Here is a 20,466-nt window from a genome sequence, read left to right as displayed (position 1 = left end):
GCTATTATTGTATAAACATTTTGAATGAGCTATACATGTATATATTTATATAGTATTTTCTTATTTTGTAATATTTCTATTTAGCTTTAATTTATCTTTATTTCAGTTTTCATAAAATTCTACTTTTAACTTTATTTTTTTCATCTAATATTTATATATATTTCAGCTTTATTTTAGTTAAAAGGAACAACAATGCTCTGATAATTTTTTCACCGACAAGACTTGACATTTTTGACTATGGGACAGTTTGTTTGGAGCAACCTGTGACAATGACATGTTTTACTTCTGGGCACAATAGTCAAATCTCATGAATCTCTCCTGCGCTCTGAACCTGCAACCTTGCAATCTTATATTTTAATGCCTTACGCCACCCTATTGTCGTGATTTCAGTATTTGCTCTTTGCTCATCAAGTGTTGCTGTTATTTTGCTGAGATATGAATTTCCCTAGATAATTTGTGTTTATATTGCTTGAATAAGAGCAAAAGAGATTGATAGGGAGATAAAGGTAAATACTGTGGAGAAGGAGATGGAGGAAAGAGATCAGACAGAGGGAGGCAGCCGTATGGCTGGGGACTGGGTGATGGTGACCTTTCTGTGTCTCCGCAGGAGAAGACTGATGAAATGATAAGCTGTCACTGGAAGGCCTTGAATTCATTGGCTTTCAGTGGTGTTATATTTTCCTCTGTTTACACCCAGCGCAGATCAGAAAGAGAGACACTAGCGCTGTGCTGTATATATCTGGTGAATTGACTTTCATCATCTTATGCATACAGGCCATTAAAAAATATATAATTTACAAAAACAAACAGAAGTCACAATTTAAGGGTTGAACGTCGTGCAAACCGATATTTCTAGGTTGGAATATCCCCTAATTTCTCACATCCCAAGTATGTGAAGGGCCTCTCCCCTCTCCCCTCTCCTTGATTTCCCTCTTTGGTTTCCATGGCAATCTGGTTGCTGGGGATGGTTGCTTAGGAACAGCCTCTGCGGCAGAAGGGGTGCAGTAGTGGTGATGTTACAGGCCGGGGTTGGGATGATGGATGCTCAGGATAGCGATCAAACAGGCCTCTCACACGAGGCAGCATTATGCATGGCTGTTTATTTTCTCCTAGAGAAACATTTACTACACCCCTCAAAGCATTGCTGTAACGGGTGATGATGTGCCAAGGAAATTGATTTCTGGATCGATGCATTGTGATCCTACATTTTCCAAAAAATGCTTTAGTAGGTTTGATATACAGTATATATGAATACAGTCACTGCTCAGCATTTTTACAGAGTCAAAATGTATGTTGATAAAAAGCTTATTAGTAGGACTGTCAATTGATAAAAAAAATTTAATTGAATTAATTACATTACAGTATATGCTGATTAAGTAAGCAAACTAATCCCAATTAATCCCATAATTCAATATTTGCTGAGAAAAGCTTTCAAATAAAGATTACTCAAATATATTATTGTGGCAGATGTATAAACCGTTGAATAGACGACAATGGTTTTAGAAGTCAACATGTTGGTTTTATTTCTGCAAATGTAACAACAAAACATTTATTTAATGCTGTGATCCAATTCCATTTATAAAAGAGAATTTTGATCTGGTTTGAGTAGATACAGTACATTGGTATGCATGTAAGAAGAATGCTTGTGGTTGTTATTCTGGTTTAGTGTTATTTAGTATTATTTATATACCATTATAGTATAAAAATTGTGAATGAGCTATACATGTATATATTTATATAGTATTTTCTTATTTTGTAATATTTCTATTTAGCTTTAATTTATCTTTATTTCAGTTTTCATAAAATTCTACTTTTAACTTTATTTTTTTCATCTAATATTTATATATATTTCAGCTTTATTTTAGTTAAAAGGAACAACAATGCTCTGATAATTTTTTCACCGACAAGACTTGACATTTTTGACTATGGGACAGTTTGTTTGGAGCAACCTGTGACAATGACATGTTTTACTTCTGGGCACAATAGTCAAATCTCATGAATCTCTCCTGCGCTCTGAACCTGCAACCTTGCAAGCTTATATTTTAATGCCTTACGCCACCCTATTGTCGTGATTTCAGTATTTGCTCTTTGCTCATCAAGTGTTGCTGTTATTTTGCTGAGATATGAATTTCCCTAGATAATTTGCGTTTATGTTGCTTGAATAAGAGCAAAAGAGATTGATAGGGAGATAAAGGTAAATACTGTAGAGAAGGAGATGGAGGAAAGAGATCAGACAGAGGGAGGCAGCCGTATGGCTGGGGACTGGGTGATGGTGACCTTTCTGTGTCTCCGCAGGAGAAGACTGATGAAATGATAAGCTGTCACTGGAAGGCCTTGAATTCATTGGCTTTCAGTGGTGTTATATTTTCCTCTGTTTACACCCAGCGCAGATCAGAAAGAGAGACACTAGCGCTGTGCTGTATATATCTGGTGAATTGACTTTCATCATCTTATGCATACAGGCCATTAAAAAATATATAATTTACAAAAACAAACAGAAGTCACAATTTAAGGGTTGAACGTCGTGCAAACCGATATTTCTAGGTTGGAATATCCCCTAATTTCTCACATCCCAAGTATGTGAAGGGCCTCTCCCCTCTCCCCTCTCCTTGATTTCCCTCTTTGGTTTCCATGGCAATCTGGTTGCTGGGGATGGTTGCTTAGGAACAGCCTCTGCGGCAGAAGGGGTGCAGTAGTGGTGATGTTACAGGCCGGGGTTGGGATGATGGATGCTCAGGATAGCGATCAAACAGGCCTCTCACACGAGGCAGCATTATGCATGGCTGTTTATTTTCTCCTAGAGAAACATTTACTACACCCCTCAAAGCATTGCTGTAACGGGTGATGATGTGCCAAGGAAATTGATTTCTGGATCGATGCATTGTGATCCTACATTTTCCAAAAAATGCTTTAGTAGGTTTGATATACAGTATATATGAATACAGTCACTGCTCAGCATTTTTACAGAGTCAAAATGTATGTTGATAAAAAGCTTATTAGTAGGACTGTCAATTGATAAAAAAAATTTAATTGAATTAATTACATTACAGTATATGCTGATTAAGTAAGCAAACTAATCCCAATTAATCCCATAATTCAATATTTGCTGAGAAAAGCTTTCAAATAAAGATTACTCAAATATATTATTGTGGCAGATGTATAAACCGTTGAATAGACGACAATGGTTTTAGAAGTCAACATGTTGGTTTTATTTCTGCATCATTCGGTAAATTCCATTTTAATGTTTAGATGGAAGTGCAATGCCTTTGAAAAGTGCCTTTAGATATTTCTTGGAGCGGAAATTCAGAAGATTTGGCCATTTAGGAACGGCTAGGCTATTGTGAAATCTTTTAGCAAGATGGACATTTTGCCTTCAATTTTGCTCTTATAAATGATAAATGGAATAAATGTTGGCCTTAGCCATTGCTTCCTGGCCTTATCTAACCTTCTTCTGAGAGGAAGTTCTCTCAGAGCGACTGATGCCAGCTTTGAAATGTATTAGGGTGTTATTGGTTTGTTGATCTGTTGACAAGCATTTTTCAGGAACTCTTGCTGATGAGTAACACCACTCCATGCATTTGGGTTAAGTGCTCCAGATGGAGGATCCTGACAAACGTTTAATGCTTCAGACTGACAGAATCTATGTTGCTATAAAAACTAAGCACACTAAGAAGTATTCATTACATGGCTTTCTGGAATACTTCATTCTGATTGGTCAATCACACCATTCATCAGTCTGATATTTAATATTATATTATTTTATTATATTACAATATATTATATTAAATTAGTAATGTCTAAGTATTTATTAGCCTGGCAAGTAGGTGTAATAAGCATGATAATGTTCAGTCAAACGGTCAATAATCACAGCTTGTCATCGGGGCACTAATCATACACCCTGCCGGGATTCTATTTTGCAGTGATGACCGACTGACTGTACATTATCCCTTACATAGCAGACTTACTTTACCACTAATCTGCTGACAATAAAGAAACATAAATTTCTTTCATATTTGCACAGTGGAGTGATCCCTGTAATCCACCATTCTTTGAAGCCTTTTGTGGTTGTGTCACTGACTTCTTCATGTAAGCTTATTCTTATCATGGGAGACAGCCTGAGGATAGACAGACAGGCATTTCCCCTATAATTCCAGCGGGTGGCATGGGCCTCCTGTCGTCTGTGCCATAAATATTAGCTGTAAGGCTAAGAGAGCTCTTTCATTCACATATTAGCTTCCACACTGAGGTGATTTCCATAGGCGGTCATGCTCATAAGGGCTGAACAGTGGCGAGGTATGTTGCTTCTGTGATCTTCTTTCTGCTTGTGTCAGTTTCAGATTAAACATCTTTGACTCTGGCTGGGTTGAATGAAGCGTTACCCAGTGGATGTCCTTCTTGTGAAGAGTGCTATAGGGCTACATCATTGCCGTCGGCCAAGGTGGCATTTCACAACTCAGCAGAGGACCTTATGAAATCCTTTTAATTTTTTTCCAAGTTCCATTTTAATTTTCCCAAATATGTGTAGCTTTACTGACAAGATGCGGATTAAATATCGCATGCGATTTATCGTGCAGCCCTAAACGATTTATTGATTTATTCATTCATTTAAAAAAACCTATGATATCTTTTCAGAAGTTGTGTTTTTTGTTTTATTTTTACGGATTAAATATCGCATGCGATTTATCGTGCAGCCCTAAACGATTTATTGATTTATTAATTTATTCATTCATTTAAAAAAACCTATGATATCTTTTCAGAAGTTGTGTTTTTTGTTTTTATTTTTTCTGGATTTGTAATTTAATACAAATTTATTATCAAAAACTGTGGTAAAAAAAATGCATACATATTATCAATAATATAATCTTTTAAAATGTAATCAAATTAAAATGTTACAATTTCTTTTATTTGTTGGCAAACAAAGTGCTGCACAACTGTTGAAATTAAAACATCCAAAATTTGCCAAATTACATGACATTCTGATACTGTAAATTACATTTTTATAACTAGATTCCACGTTTTCCATTTTTATGACCATACTCCGATTCTGCATCTTTGAAATCATAGGACCATACATTAGCGAATGTGTTTGACTTAAAGCCTTTGATGCTTGGTTTTGGGTTATCTGTTTGCATGTCTAGGTGTTTTTGAATCAGATGTTTCATTTGCTTCTTCTGAAGTTACCTCATAATGCATTTTCCAAAATCTCCAAAATCCAAGAACTGGCATCTGTATCTATAATCAAATATGAAAATAGTTACACCATCTACTAGCAATAGTTAACCGCTGAACCTAACCAGCCTAACACTGAACTGTTGGTTTTAATGCTGTCAGAACACAGACCTGATCAAGTCTGTAAGCCTAGTGAATGTTCAGTCCATCCTGACAGTACTCTGGCTCCAGTGTAAACCCATGCAGTGAAACGTGGGAGTGGGAGTAACACTGCAACAAGCTGACTTGCATTTAGTCATTACTCATTATCTGCCACTCCTGGACTTATGTAATGCACCTCAATAGGCAGTTAAATTTCCTCCTGAAAGGTCACCTCTTGCCATTACTGCGAAACATGAAGAGTCCTTTCAGTCCAAACAATGCTGCCATTTCAAAAATCAAGCGCAGAAAAATTGATGCATAAAATGCGTGGGTCGTCATCAAGAATCGGTTTTATTTTTACTGTGATGTATTTTGTTCTTATTCACAGGGTTTCCACACCTTTTGACCAATGCATTTCCATGACTTTTCATTAGAGATGCACCAATTGCAATTTGTTTGGCCGATTCCGATTTCCGATTTCTTTTTGTAGTGTGAACTCACACAATGCCGGCTCCTGCGTAAGCAGCACCACACGCATGCATCGTGGTACTCTGGTGAACGTGCATCGAAGACTGACAGGGAAGAGAAGAAATAGTTGAATAAAGTTGTTATTTTTGTTTTCTTTGCACACAAAAAGTTTTCTCGTAGCTTCATAAAATTACGGTTAACCACTGATGTCACATGGGCTATTTTCATGATGTCCTTACTCCTTACTACCTTTCTGGGCCTTGAACGTGTATGCAGAATTATCTATGCAGTATGCAGGGTAAAGAAATCTCTTGGATTTCATCAAAAATATCTTAATTTGTGTTCCGAAGATGAACTATCCCTTTAAAGAAAAAGAAGCCCTCTGTAGTCTGTAGTCAGGGTTATTATTGTTAACTAAGGCCATGTACACACGTACACGGGTATTTTTATAAACAGAGTTTTTCCTTCTTCTGTTAAAAAAAAAATCTCCGTCCACATGAAAACGCAAACGCATGCTATGAAGCACTGTCAAGAGCATGCCAAGCCAACAGGTGGCAATATAATCTCAACCGTAAAGCCACGTTGGCCAATCAGAAGCCTGAAAAAGTTTCCAGTAGGCGGAGATAACAGAGCAGGCTCCGACGTCACAAGCCAAAAACTCTGGTTCCGCTGTCTACACGATAACACTGCAACCTGAGTTTTTGAAAATCTTCACCCTGGCAGGAGTTTTTAAAAATGTTCGGTTTCAGTGACCTGGTGCTGCGTTTGTGTGTGGACGAACGGCCAAATGGCCAAACCGCATAGAAAAAGCTGCGGTTTTAAAAATAACCACGTTCGTGTGGACAGGGCCTAAGACTAAAACGTCGAAAATAAACATTAACTAAAATAAAATAAAATATATTAAAAAAAACACTTTATTTATTTCAGCTAATTGCCAAGACAACATTTCGCATTTTTGTTTAGTTTAAGTTGAGGTACTAAAATAACTAAAACTAAAATTTATAAATTAATTCATAAATAATATTATAAAGACATATTTAAAAATAATAAAAAATAAAACTTTGACTAAAACTTTAAAATTAAAGTGAAAACAGAAAATAAAAAAAATTAATTCTAATTCAAAAATATTAACAAAAACTATAATAGTTTATCAATGATACTAAAATAACACTGCTTTAAGGAAGTGCCACAAGTGCCACCTGCAGAATTCTGAACTTTTCGGAAGTGATTTCTTCTGATTAGCTGAGAGAACACTATCATGCTGAAGCAGTGCAAAGTTAACTCTAATGGTACATCTCCATCTCATAAACCTCTCAATAATAAATGATAATTCTCCAGGATGCTTTTACCCAACACGGGAAGTATTTTGATGGTGTGCCCCTCTTAAACATAGTCACTTATTGATATATAATGGTAAAATTCCTCAATGGAATAAACCATGTCAGACTTTAATTTTATATTAAGTATTTATTTAGAATAATGTCTACAGTAGGGTTGCAAAGGGGTGGAACATTTCCGGAAACTTTCCAAAAATCCCTGGAGTATTCCAAAAAATCCTCGAAAGTTTCCAAACTTTCTGGAATGTTTCCGAAATTTACTGGAAATTTTCCACCTTTTTGCAACCCTAGTCTACAGTCACTTTATTTTAAGGTCCAATTTACGCTATTAACAAACCATTAACTATGACTTTTGCCTCAGTAAACTCCCAATTTGCTGCTTATTAATAGTTATTAATAGTTAGTAAGGTAGTTGTTAAGTTTAGATATTGGGTAGGATTAGGGGTGTAGAATATGGTCATGCAGAATATGTGCTTTATAAGTATTAAACAGCCAATTTTGTATTTTTATGTTAATAATAGGCATGCTAATAAGCAACTTAATAGTGAGAATTGGTCCCTACACTAAAGTGTTACCATGCCTACTATTCATTTATAGTTTTACCAGTCCGTGTCTTTAAGATTCGCCACCGCAGTCTCCAAGAACTGGCATCTGTATCTATAATCAAATATGAAAATAGTTACACCATCTACTAGCAATAGTTAACCGCTGAACCTAACCAGCCTAACACTGAACTGTTGGTTTTAATGCTGTCAGAACACAGACCTGATCAAGTCTGTAAGCCTAGTGAATGTTCAGTCCATCCTGACAGTACTCTGGCTCCAGTGTAAACCCATGCAGTGAAACGTGGGAGTGGGAGTAACACTGCAACAAGCTGACTTGCATTTAGTCATTACTCATTATCTGCCACTCCTGGACTTATGTAATGCACCTCAATAGGCAGTTAAATTTCCTCCTGAAAGGTCACCTCTTGCCATTACTGCGAAACATGAAGAGTCCTTTCAGTCCAAACAATGCTGCCATTTCAAAAATCAAGCGCAGAAAAATTGATGCATAAAATGCGTGGGTCGTCATCAAGAATCGGTTTTATTTTTACTGTGATGTATTTTGTTCTTATTCACAGGGTTTCCACACCTTTTGACCAATGCATTTCCATGACTTTTCATTAGAGATGCACCAATTGCAATTTGTTTGGCCGATTCCGATTTCCGATTTCTTTTTGTAGTGTGAACTCACACAATGCCGGCTCCTGCGTAAGCAGCACCACACGCATGCATCGTGGTACTCTGGTGAACGTGCATCGAAGACTGACAGGGAAGAGAAGAAATAGTTGAATAAAGTTGTTATTTTTGTTTTCTTTGCACACAAAAAGTTTTCTCGTAGCTTCATAAAATTACGGTTAACCACTGATGTCACATGGGCTATTTTCATGATGTCCTTACTCCTTACTACCTTTCTGGGCCTTGAACGTGTATGCAGAATTATCTATGCAGTATGCAGGGTAAAGAAATCTCTTGGATTTCATCAAAAATATCTTAATTTGTGTTCCGAAGATGAACTATCCCTTTAAAGAAAAAGAAGCCCTCTGTAGTCTGTAGTCAGGGTTATTATTGTTAACTAAGGCCATGTACACACGTACACGGGTATTTTTATAAACAGAGTTTTTCCTTCTTCTGTTAAAAAAAAAATCTCCGTCCACATGAAAACGCAAACGCATGCTATGAAGCACTGTCAAGAGCATGCCAAGCCAACAGGTGGCAATATAATCTCAACCGTAAAGCCATGTTGGCCAATCAGAAGCCTGAAAAAGTTTCCAGTAGGCGGAGATAACAGAGCAGGCTCCGACGTCACAAGCCAAAAACTCTGGTTCCGCTGTCTACACGATAACACTGCAACCTGAGTTTTTGAAAATCTTCACCCTGGCAGGAGTTTTTAAAAATGTTCGGTTTCAGTGACCTGGTGCTGCGTTTGTGTGTGGACGAACGGCCAAATGGCCAAACCGCATAGAAAAAGCTGCGGTTTTAAAAATAACCACGTTCGTGTGGACAGGGCCTAAGACTAAAACGTCGAAAATAAACATTAACTAAAATAAAATAAAATATATTAAAAAAAACACTTTATTTATTTCAGCTAATTGCCAAGACAACATTTCGCATTTTTGTTTAGTTTAAGTTGAGGTACTAAAATAACTAAAACTAAAATTTATAAATTAATTCATAAATAATATTATAAAGACATATTTAAAAATAATAAAAAATAAAACTTTGACTAAAACTTTAAAATTAAAGTGAAAACAGAAAATAAAAAAAATTAATTCTAATTCAAAAATATTAACAAAAACTATAATAGTTTATCAATGATACTAAAATAACACTGCTTTAAGGAAGTGCCACAAGTGCCACCTGCAGAATTCTGAACTTTTCGGAAGTGATTTCTTCTGATTAGCTGAGAGAACACTATCATGCTGAAGCAGTGCAAAGTTAACTCTAATGGTACATCTCCATCTCATAAACCTCTCAATAATAAATGATAATTCTCCAGGATGCTTTTACCCAACACGGGAAGTATTTTGATGGTGTGCCCCTCTTAAACATAGTCACTTATTGATATATAATGGTAAAATTCCTCAATGGAATAAACCATGTCAGACTTTAATTTTATATTAAGTATTTATTTAGAATAATGTCTACAGTAGGGTTGCAAAGGGGTGGAACATTTCCGGAAACTTTCCAAAAATCCCTGGAGTATTCCAAAAAATCCTCGAAAGTTTCCAAACTTTCTGGAATGTTTCCGAAATTTACTGGAAATTTTCCACCTTTTTGCAACCCTAGTCTACAGTCACTTTATTTTAAGGTCCAATTTACGCTATTAACAAACCATTAACTATGACTTTTGCCTCAGTAAACTCCCAATTTGCTGCTTATTAATAGTTATTAATAGTTAGTAAGGTAGTTGTTAAGTTTAGATATTGGGTAGGATTAGGGGTGTAGAATATGGTCATGCAGAATATGTGCTTTATAAGTATTAAACAGCCAATTTTGTATTTTTATGTTAATAATAGGCATGCTAATAAGCAACTTAATAGTGAGAATTGGTCCCTACACTAAAGTGTTACCATGCCTACTATTCATTTATAGTTTTACCAGTCCGTGTCTTTAAGATTCGCCACCGCAGTCTTGCGTATGTGTTTCTAACCTGTGTTTAAGAGGTCCTGAATGGCATCGGTGAGCACAGGCTGGCTGCATTTGCCTGATGAAAGCTTCTGAGTATTAACAGCGGGAGTCTGTCCAGATCAATGATCTGTGGGTTATTGCTGGGACATGTGGCGGCCTGTGCAGCTACTGCTGTGTCACTGAGTCCATGTTGAGAGGAAATCAATACTCTCCCAGCCGCACCATCTTACAGTGTTTGGCTTGCCTTTCCTGCTCTACTGAATATGTAGATCTCAGTTCTGTGGCAGGGAAATTGTCCATATTGTAGTGACTCGTTTTAGGAAATCAGAATATTATTTTGCTTTGTGGCAGATGATAATGCACAGATGTCTGCTGTAGGAGAATATGGCTTTGTTTGAACTGTAATTCTTCTGTCTCAATTAAGTCGAAGCGGGAGTTGGGTTGAATTATAGTAGCACCTAAGGTCACTATGGACAGTTGAATGGAAAATAACTATGTGAATATTCTTCAGAATCCTCCTTTTGTGTTCCAAAGAACAAAATAACAGCATATGGGTTTGGAATTACATGAGTGTGAGTAAATAATGACTGCATTTTTATTTTGGGCGAGTTTGGTTAAGGTTGTGCTGCTAGCATCCTTTCAATACAGCAGTAATGATAGTTTAACCCTCTGGGGTCTCAACCACAAATAATATTACCACATATTTTAATATAATAAATAATACGATTGCTATACTGTGCACTTACTCAGTAATATAGTGAATGCACACTTACTCTAGTGGTAAAATATGTTTGCTATGTGGTAATTGTGTTCGTTTAGATAAATTAGTACTAGTATCAGTGAACATCATAATAATGACCGTATTCAATAAAAGTAACCAGATTAATTTGCACATAATCCAATGTTCCTCAGCATTTAGTCAGTACACTTTGTCAATCTGGCCTGGATTTCCCTTATGCTTCCAGCGATAGACCGCACACAACCTCAGAACCCAGACAGACTATTTCTAGCAACTATGCTAATGTATTTCCTGAGAAAACTCCTTCCTGGTGAAATGGTAGACAACCCCCACACAGGTGATCTAAAACTGTGATAGCATATGTCTCAGTGTAATGAAAATTTGGGACAGCACAGTGCGAAAGACTATAAATTATCCAATACATCAAGGCCTAGTTTGTACTATCAGTACCATTGTTTATGTTTTGAGATATAACGCACACACACACACACATACACATATATATAATATTTGCAGTAACTGTATTGTATGTAATCTGGATTACGTAATCAGATTCCAAAAATTACTTTTAGATTACCTTTGAATAGATTACTTTTAGATTACTTTTAAATACTTGTGTTTAGATTATATTACATTTTAAAATGCTCACAATCAGACTACAGTTACTTTTTATTGATTACATTATTATATATTGTTTACAAAATGACAATCCATTTTTCATAGTTTATCCTTTTTCTATCTTTTAAAACTTCTTGCCCCTGCAGATCCTTCTCATGTTGTTGATCGCAAAGAATGTAATATATTTTTAAAAGTAATCTAAAAGTAATCAAACAGCGGTGAGATTATATATTACCTAAAATGTGTATTGTAATGGAATACTTTACGAACTACAATTTTTGCCATGTAATTGTATTCAGTAATGAAATGGAATTTAATATTTTTGTACATTATTATAGATTATTATGAATGAGTTTGTGGTTTTAAGCAACCGAAAAGCTTCCCCTCACACACCTTTAACAGAATCCTTGAGAATCTAGTGAATTATTCATGTGCATCAGTTCATAACACCCATATTTATTCAGGAGACAAATAGCCTTATGAAATATGAAAAATAAGAAGGCAGCTGATGTGGATATTGTGACCTATGCATGAATGCTTGCAAGTAGGGTTTGTCGAATTACACACTCTGCTTCATGATTTGGTGAAAAGAAAGCTTAATTTAGTCAAAGATCATTCCCCAAACTCTTAAAGGCTTTGCGTACTTCTGCATGATGGATCTGTTGATAAGTGTCAGTAATGGCTTCGCAGATGAACCACATCGTAGGAATGCACTGAGAGAAAAACCCAGTAAAAAGCTTCCTGTCAAACAGGACATAAACCTGCAGGAGGTGCTCATTAACTTCAGCATGTAGCTGTTAATCACAATTATGGAACCTTTAGAAAAGGTCATATCTCTGTATCACCCTGATTTATTTATGATACATCCTCATAGCTGATGCTTACAGTAATGGATAACTAAATATTCTTGACCAATTATTTCATTCTGAACATGCTACCTGCTGCTATCTACTAACTTTGTTAGGACATAAAGTCAACCAGTCAACAGAAAGTTAACTGAGGTTAGAAGATCCTTTTGCTGTATTTTAAGAGGTTTAGGAAGAAATGGAGTACATCGTATCTTGGCATCGTTTCACTTGAATCCAATTTTATTTACTTGTAGAGCCAGTTTTAGTCACTACACTCTTAAAAATAAAGGTGCTTCAAAAGGTTCTTCAAGCGATGCCATAGAAGAACCATTTTTGGTTCCACAAAGAACCATTCAGTCAAAGGTTCTTTAAAGAACCATCTCTTTCTTACCTTTTTGTAATCTGAAGAACCTTATTTCGCCACAAAGAACCTTTTGTGAAACAGTAAGGTTCTTCAGATGTTAAAGGTTCTTTATGGAACCATTTAGACAAAAAGGTTATTCTATGGCATCGTGAAGCACCTTTATTTTTAAGAGTATACTTCAGATGGTACCATCTCTTTCTTACCTTTTTGTAATCTGAAGAACCTTATTTCGCCACAAAGAACCTTTTGTGAAACAGAAAGGTTCTTCAGATGTTAAAGGTTCTTTATGGAACCATTTAGACAAAAAGGTTCTTCTATGGCATCGTGAAGCACCTTTATTTTTAAGAGTATACTTCAGATGGCGGATATGGATTAAAAACATAATTCATCAGATTTGAGCGTGTTTTTGAGTTTTACGGCTCCTGCCTGGTACAAACTGTTCCTGCCAACAGACTGACTTAAAGCCAGGAGATTTACCCTTTTGCAATCAAAGTAAAATGTAAGGAGACTAGTTTCCAAGACCATCTTAGGTTTTTCTGATCTTCTGATCTTTACATTTATTTATCTGGATGTAATTGAATGATGTTGATGGTGTGAATGCTACTTTATGAATGAATTAACTAGACTGTTCTTCATCTTCTAAATGTGAGTGGTGTCATCAGGATTTTAAAGATTGCTTCTGTATACTGTCCCAATTTTAAAAAGCCCATTCACATATTATTATGATCATTTGGTGCTGAGATATGGCAGGGGCTTCAGGGGCATCAGAGATGCTGAAAAAGCTGAAATGTTGGGCAGAAGAAGAATAAGTATTGCTTGTAAGTATTAGTTATGTAGTCCTTGTTGGTGGCAGTTGCAAAATGAGGTGTCTGCACCATCTTGTGGTGATCATGAGAAATTATCTCTAGGATGAAAATGGCACGTTTAAATTCATTATTTGGTTTTCTGTACCGTTTAATTTTCAGCCAGTGGAATTTTTGGGACTTGTTAGGTTCCAGGTATGTATTTAAATATTTAAACCAAGTATCTGACTTTGGAATAGACTGTATTATGTCTACTGCTTATTTTGTTGTTAGTTTGCATGCTTTCCAGAAGCTGGTGCTGCAGCACAAGGTGAAATTTCGTGCACAACTTTTGATCAGACTGCCAGATTTTTCAGATTCCCAGCTTGCCATAAAGACTATGTCAATATTGCTACTGTTATAAAATGACTGAACAGTTTATTCCCTTTCTTTTAAATCTTTACGGCACAGACAGTCAGTCTCCAGTAATGGACGGTTGCTGTTCTACACCATCTGGTTCTTAAAAGCGTATTCCTCATTTTGATGACCATTCCAAATGACACTTATATTCTAATGCTCTATACTGGAGCAATAAATGAATCAAAAACAAGAACAAAACTACAAAAAACTGAGCTTATTATGAAGACTCTCTCTGGCTGGGATATTTACCACTGAAGTAATGGCTTTTATAACAATCAACCACTATACATAATGAATCGTTGAATTAGATTTGTCATTAGAATTCATTAGATCTGTCATTGTTATAATAGTCTTCACTTTAATGTTACTATGTGCGGAATAGTTAAGAACAGATGTCTTGCCTTTAAAATATTAGGTGGAACACTCAACTCACCTCTGCTGTGTTGCACACAAAATATCACACATACAGTAGCAGGCTTATTATCCGACTTTTGCTGCGTTCATCAGAGATACCATTTATACTGTTGTAATATCACTGAATATCGGATCATTCACTCTTTTTGCACCCAGCGTGAGAGCATTAGCTCACTTTGTGCCTCCTGACTGAATCATCTTACCCTGATCTTGGTGATGACGTCACTGTTGCTACAGAAACAAGTTCTCATTGGTATGTGTAAATGATACATTAAAGTGAGATGCTAAAGTGCCTTCTCATTCATGCAGCTGTATGAATCACTGATCACTGACCTTTAGAATGAGGATGTGAAACACTGTTTGAGACACTGATCAAACTGACCTTTACATCTGAGCCTTGAATTATTGACTTTATATGAATGGATTGTTTTATTTAGCCTATTTCAGCCTAATTCATCTATTTAGCCTAATTTCTACACTATTTGGGCTAAGTATTTTGTATTTAATTAGAAAATGCATCTATTTACAAGCTACATCATATTTTTTTCAGTTATATCTAGTGAGTTTTATATTGTGAATAAGTGAAATTGAATATGTTTATCTGTATTAGGACCACAAAAAAGAAAGAAAATATACACTATAGTTCAAAAGTTTAGGGACGGTTAGATGCTTTTATTCAGCAAGGATGCATTAAATTGATCAAAAGTAAAGACTACAAATGATTTCTGTCGTCAAATAAATGCTGTTTTTTTATTCATCAAAGAAACCTGGCTTTTATTCAGCAAGGATGCATTAAATTGATCAAAAGTAAAGACATTTATAAAGTTACAAATGATTTCTGTCGTCAAATAAATGCTGTTTTTTTATTCATCAAAGAAACCTGAAAAAAAAGTATCAGTTTCCACAAAAATAGTAAGCAAACTGTTTTCAACATTGACAATAATAAGAAATGTTCAGCATATTAGAATGATTTCTGAAGGATCATGAGACTAATGGCTGCTGAAAATTCAGCTTTCCGTCACATGAATAAATTACATTTTAAAATATATTAAAATAGAAAACTGTACAATATTCCTGTTTTTGCTGTATTTTTGATCAAATAAATTCAGCCTTGGTGAACAACCCCAAACTTTTGAACAGAAGTGTATTTTCATATAATAAGTCTACCTCTGCTGTTTTTGTAGGTGGCAAGCCTTCAGGACTTCTTTGGTGAAGATGATATATTTCTTGCCTGTGGCCCAGAGAAGTTCCGCTACCAGGATGACTTCCTGTTGGATGAGAGTGGTAAGATAATGGATAATGTGTCCATCCCTTTTTAAAGCATGACTGTTTCCCTAAGACCAATAACAACTGTGCCACCGACCTTAGTTACGTGAATAATTTGATTTATAAATTTAAATAAGGTTTTTTGGCAAATAAACATCCTGTCCAATATTGTATTATTTGAGAATTAAAGTTTTAACTTCAGATAATAAGCTCTTCCGCTGGTGTTTGTTTTAATTAATTAGCTGTAGCATTTGTTTACTGCTGTCAGTATCAGTGTTGTCATTTGCATATATTTTAAAGCTTTACTGACATTAACAGCAAATGTGTTTTCCATTTTCAAAATGCTGCTTTTTGTAAACAAAATAGCATATTAAGTTAAAAAAACTTAGTATCATAATTTACTGACATTTGTAACTATTATTATGACATTAGCTGTTTATTATCCAGGTTTATTAAATGAATTAATTGCCATTGACATTTACAGTGCAGAATCATGCACCAGACTTTGAGCTATTTTAAAATCCTATTGATAGACATATTGATTCTGTGCATGTGGTCCGAGAGCAAACCAGCCTGTCAGATCTCCTCTGATCAGACCTCCGGCATGTCAGGCTGACATGTTTGGGTCAGAATGAGGTTGCGGTAGATTGATCGGCGGTGACATCAGGTCGTCCACACAGATTAGACGTTCTTCGGTGTGTTTTACAGAGACAGGAGGCTCATAGTGTAGAGCTGGAACCGAGGAAGGTTTGCTGAGGCCTCTGCAGTAAAACCAGACTGAATTCAGATGTGTTTATCTTTTGCTGCTTTCTCAGAGTGCAGGGTGGTGAAATCGCAGTCCTATGGGCGTATTTCTTCCATGCAGGGCCGCAGCTCTCCCCGCAGCTGTGGACTTTCAAGAAGGAGCAAGTCCCCTGGTTCCAGCAGCTCAGGTATGGGTCTTCTATATACTCAGTGCAACATCCAAGTGAAAGATATAACACCAACATGTCAGAAAAAATGCTAAAAATTAAAAACCAGAATCACTGTGTTGGAAAAAGGATCACCCACCTCCTAAAAATGACTTGAAAACTCAATCAAACCTTCTCAATGGCACACAATCAACTACTGTATGGGTGGCAAGGCACTGTCAAAAGATCTCCGGGATAAAGTTGTGGACAGGCACAAGTCAGGAGATGGATACAAAACAATTTTTCAAAGGCTTTATCAATGCCTAGATGCACAGTGAAGTCTATTATTAAGAAGTGGAAGGTATTTGGTACAACACAGACCCTCCCTGGATCAGGACGTCACTCCAAACTGGATGAAAGAACCAGGAGGAAACTGGTCAGACGTATTTCTTCCATGCAGGGCCGCAGCTCTCCCCGCAGCTGTGGACTTTCAAGAAGGAGCAAGTCCCCTGGTTCCAGCAGCTCAGGTATGGGTCTTCTATATACTCAGTGCAACATCCAAGTGAAAGATATAACACCAACATGTCAGAAAAAATGCTAAAAATTAAAAACCAGAATCACTGTGTTGGAAAAAGGATCACCCACCTCCTAAAAATGACTTGAAAACTCAATCAAACCTTCTCAATGGCACACAATCAACTACTGTATGGGTGGCAAGGCACTGTCAAAAGATCTCCGGGATAAAGTTGTGGACAGGCACAAGTCAGGAGATGGATACAAAACAATTTTTCAAAGGCTTTATCAATGCCTAGATGCACAGTGAAGTCTATTATTAAGAAGTGGAAGGTATTTGGTACAACACAGACCCTCCCTGGATCAGGACGTCACTCCAAACTGGATGAAAGAACCAGGAGGAAACTGGTCAGAGGGGCGACCAAGAGGCCTACAGCAACTCTGAAGCAGTTACAGGAATTTATGACAAAGAGTGGTCATTATGTGCATGTGAAAACGATATCACAAATTTTCCATAAATGTGGCTTATATGGGAGGGTTGCAAGAAAAAAGCCACTCCTCAAGAAAGGCCACATGCAGCCACGACTGAGCTTTGCCAAAACGCACCTTGAAGATTCTGAGGCAGATGAGACTAAAATTTAATTATTTGGCCTCAACACCAAACGATATGTCTGGAGGAAATCCAATACAGCTCACCATCCAAATAACAGCATTCCTACAGTAAAGCATGTAGGTCGTAATATCCTTTTATGGGGGTGTTTCTCTGCAGCAGGGACTGGAGCACTTGTCAGGACAGAAGGCAAAATACCGTCAAATTATTGAGGAAAATCTGCTGCCCTCTGCAACAAGTTCAACAAAATACTGACACAAGGGGTGATCTTTTTTCCAACTTTATTATTTTCTGACATGTTGGTGTTATATCTTTCACTTGGATGTTATAAATAAATACAGCTGGATAAAACAAAAACAACAAAAAGTGATTATTTTAAGGGGGGGGGGATTCTTTTCTATACCCACTGAAGTAGGCTGACACTCATGTGCAGGAGTGACTCGTGAAATTTAAACTGGTTGCTTGTCAGTTGATTCATTGCAGTCTCAGAATTCAAAGTTGTAAATTTCAAACATGAATGAGTGTGGAGTGTTGTAGTTTGTAGCCTTAATTATCTTCAGATATCTTTGATTCTCAGAAGATGTGTTTGAGGAGTAATGTCCTAAATTAGGGAACTAATTCAGCCGACACTTGTCATATACTCTCAGTCTCTCTAATGAGCTCTTGCGTCAATTAGCAGATTAATTTAATGGGATGTTTCAGTGTTCAAGTCACCGTGATGCTTGTGTTTGGTGTTGATGTAATCTGATTGGCTGCTTAGCTGGAACTTTTCATATATATAGTTCTGGTAATGGCAACCAACTTTTATATCAGTGAATGATTAGATAGATGGATTAGATAATGGATGATTAGATTACTGAAAATGTTGTATTCTGAATAAAATATTGAAATTTGAAACTTCCACATCATTGCATTCTGTTTTTATTCACAATTTATAGTGTCCCAACTTTTTTGGAATCGGGTTTGTATTCTGTTTATGATCTTCTCTTCTATTTTGTTCTATTCTATTCTTCTCATAGAAACATGATGTTTAGGTAGTTTATCTGGCCATTGACTAGCTGATCTTGCACTCTGCCTGGCTGAATGTGCCAAGAATATTTTAAAAACTAACTGGTCTGGTCATGCTGGGGGACCATCTTAGACCACCTTAGATTGGTTTAAGCTGTTTTTTGTTTCACCAGGTTTCTGGATGCTTTTCTCTGTTTATGACACATTGGGACCATTTTGTACCGCCCCAGTGACAGCTTTTGTACCTTTTTTTCTCAGAGAGTATGATTAATGTCAATTTATGTTTTTTCACTGTAAATTAAAGTTGGCTTGTTCTTATGAACAGTACATTTAACATTTGCTATACATGAACTGTCCCATCACTAACAGTTTTTCGCCATATAGATTAAGGAAACTTACTGTTTAACTAATTAACAGAGTTTTACTGTAGCATTTTTACAGTTTTTTACATTACAATTACGGCCATATTTATAGTGTATAAACTATAAAATCCCTCTAATCATCAACATCCATGCCTCAAAAACTATATGTAAATATATAAAGTGTGATCCAGTTTGAAAGTGAAGTTCTCACTGCTGTTCCCTGTCACTATCATCCTCTGACTAATGTTTTCCCCAAGTTTGCCATTCGGTAATCACACACATGAATGACGGCTGATCTGATAGTCCATCAAATCTGTTTTCCATCCCAAAAATAACACGATGATGCATTATCATTCTCTCCACATGCTGAATTATGTCAGGCTGTGATAGTGTATACAGATGGCGAGGGAGCACGATATTCAGATCACAGTGACACACAAACACAGAGTAGCATTGATATCTGAGACTGAGATCTCTTTGTTACTTAATGTGCTTTGAATGTAATCATATTAGTGGCCGCATCTCTGATAATCTGAGCTTCAAACAGCATTATTTGTATTCACACAGTGCTTGAGATACTTCAGAAATCCACTCACAACACCACGTCATCCGCTCGGCTGCACTCACGCCATTCAGAAGCATCTTCACAGTGTTTTGCTGTGAGATCTCTTTGGAGATCTTTATAGTCACCCACACATGATATGGCATGTTTATGAGCGAAACCCCTCCCTCTGTGGCTGTTTATGATGTAAGGTGTGCGCAGAAGGCTGCCGACACACACTACATACATCCTCTCCTCCTCTCCCACTCTCATTCATACTCTCGCTGCCTAACAGTCACTATGAGCGCAGGAGGAATCGCAGTTTGCTCTGGCAGCTTGCTGCACTCTTTAGCAGTTAGGACAAACGGGTTAGTGCTGCAAACTCGTAAAGGTGAGATATTTCAATTTTTATTTTGTTTTTCTTGAGGCGCTGTAGAGAAATTAAATAATTTCGTTTTTAACTACATTGTATCTGAATGAAGGGTTAATATCTATTCATTGCAGATTTTTCATGGCTGTGATACTAGTGTTCATCATATTTCTAAGCATTGTGTTTATGCTTCTCATACTGAAGGATCCATTTGTAGTGAAAGTGCTGTAGTGATCGATGCTTGATATAATAATGCCTCATATGGCACATATAATATTGAGCATCTTTGTGTAAGTTTTAGTCTGCTGTAGCCTGTACTTACCTCTACTTATGCTGTGTATATATTGTCATAATTTTATTTTCATTAAGTATATATTTTACCTAATTTAATTAGAATTATAATGAATTAAAAATGATCAGGGCAGAATATATA

At 36.4% G+C, this 20,466-nt stretch overlaps 1 protein-coding gene across 1 annotated transcript in view; it reads left to right on the top strand.

Moving 5' to 3' along the window:
- The window catches only part of LOC107582281 (serine/threonine-protein kinase DCLK1-like), a 32,227-nt gene that overhangs the window by 3,837 nt on the left and 7,924 nt on the right, over positions 1-20,466 (top strand). Inside the window, exons 3-7 of the mRNA XM_016268048.1 lie at positions 12,279-12,415; positions 15,658-15,757; positions 16,555-16,671; positions 17,090-17,156; positions 19,876-20,054. Of these exons, the coding sequence (XP_016123534.1) occupies positions 12,279-12,415; positions 15,658-15,757; positions 16,555-16,671; positions 17,090-17,156; positions 19,876-20,054 (600 nt within the window). The remainder of the gene's footprint in view (positions 1-12,278; positions 12,416-15,657; positions 15,758-16,554; positions 16,672-17,089; positions 17,157-19,875; positions 20,055-20,466) is intronic.

Source organism: Sinocyclocheilus grahami, unplaced genomic scaffold, assembly GCF_001515645.1.
Source record: "Sinocyclocheilus grahami isolate Dianchi unplaced genomic scaffold, SAMN03320097.WGS_v1.1 scaffold42.1, whole genome shotgun sequence".
In the NCBI taxonomy this organism is placed as follows: domain Eukaryota; kingdom Metazoa; phylum Chordata; class Actinopteri; order Cypriniformes; family Cyprinidae; genus Sinocyclocheilus; species Sinocyclocheilus grahami.
This window is presented reverse-complemented; position numbering and strand designations above follow the sequence as displayed.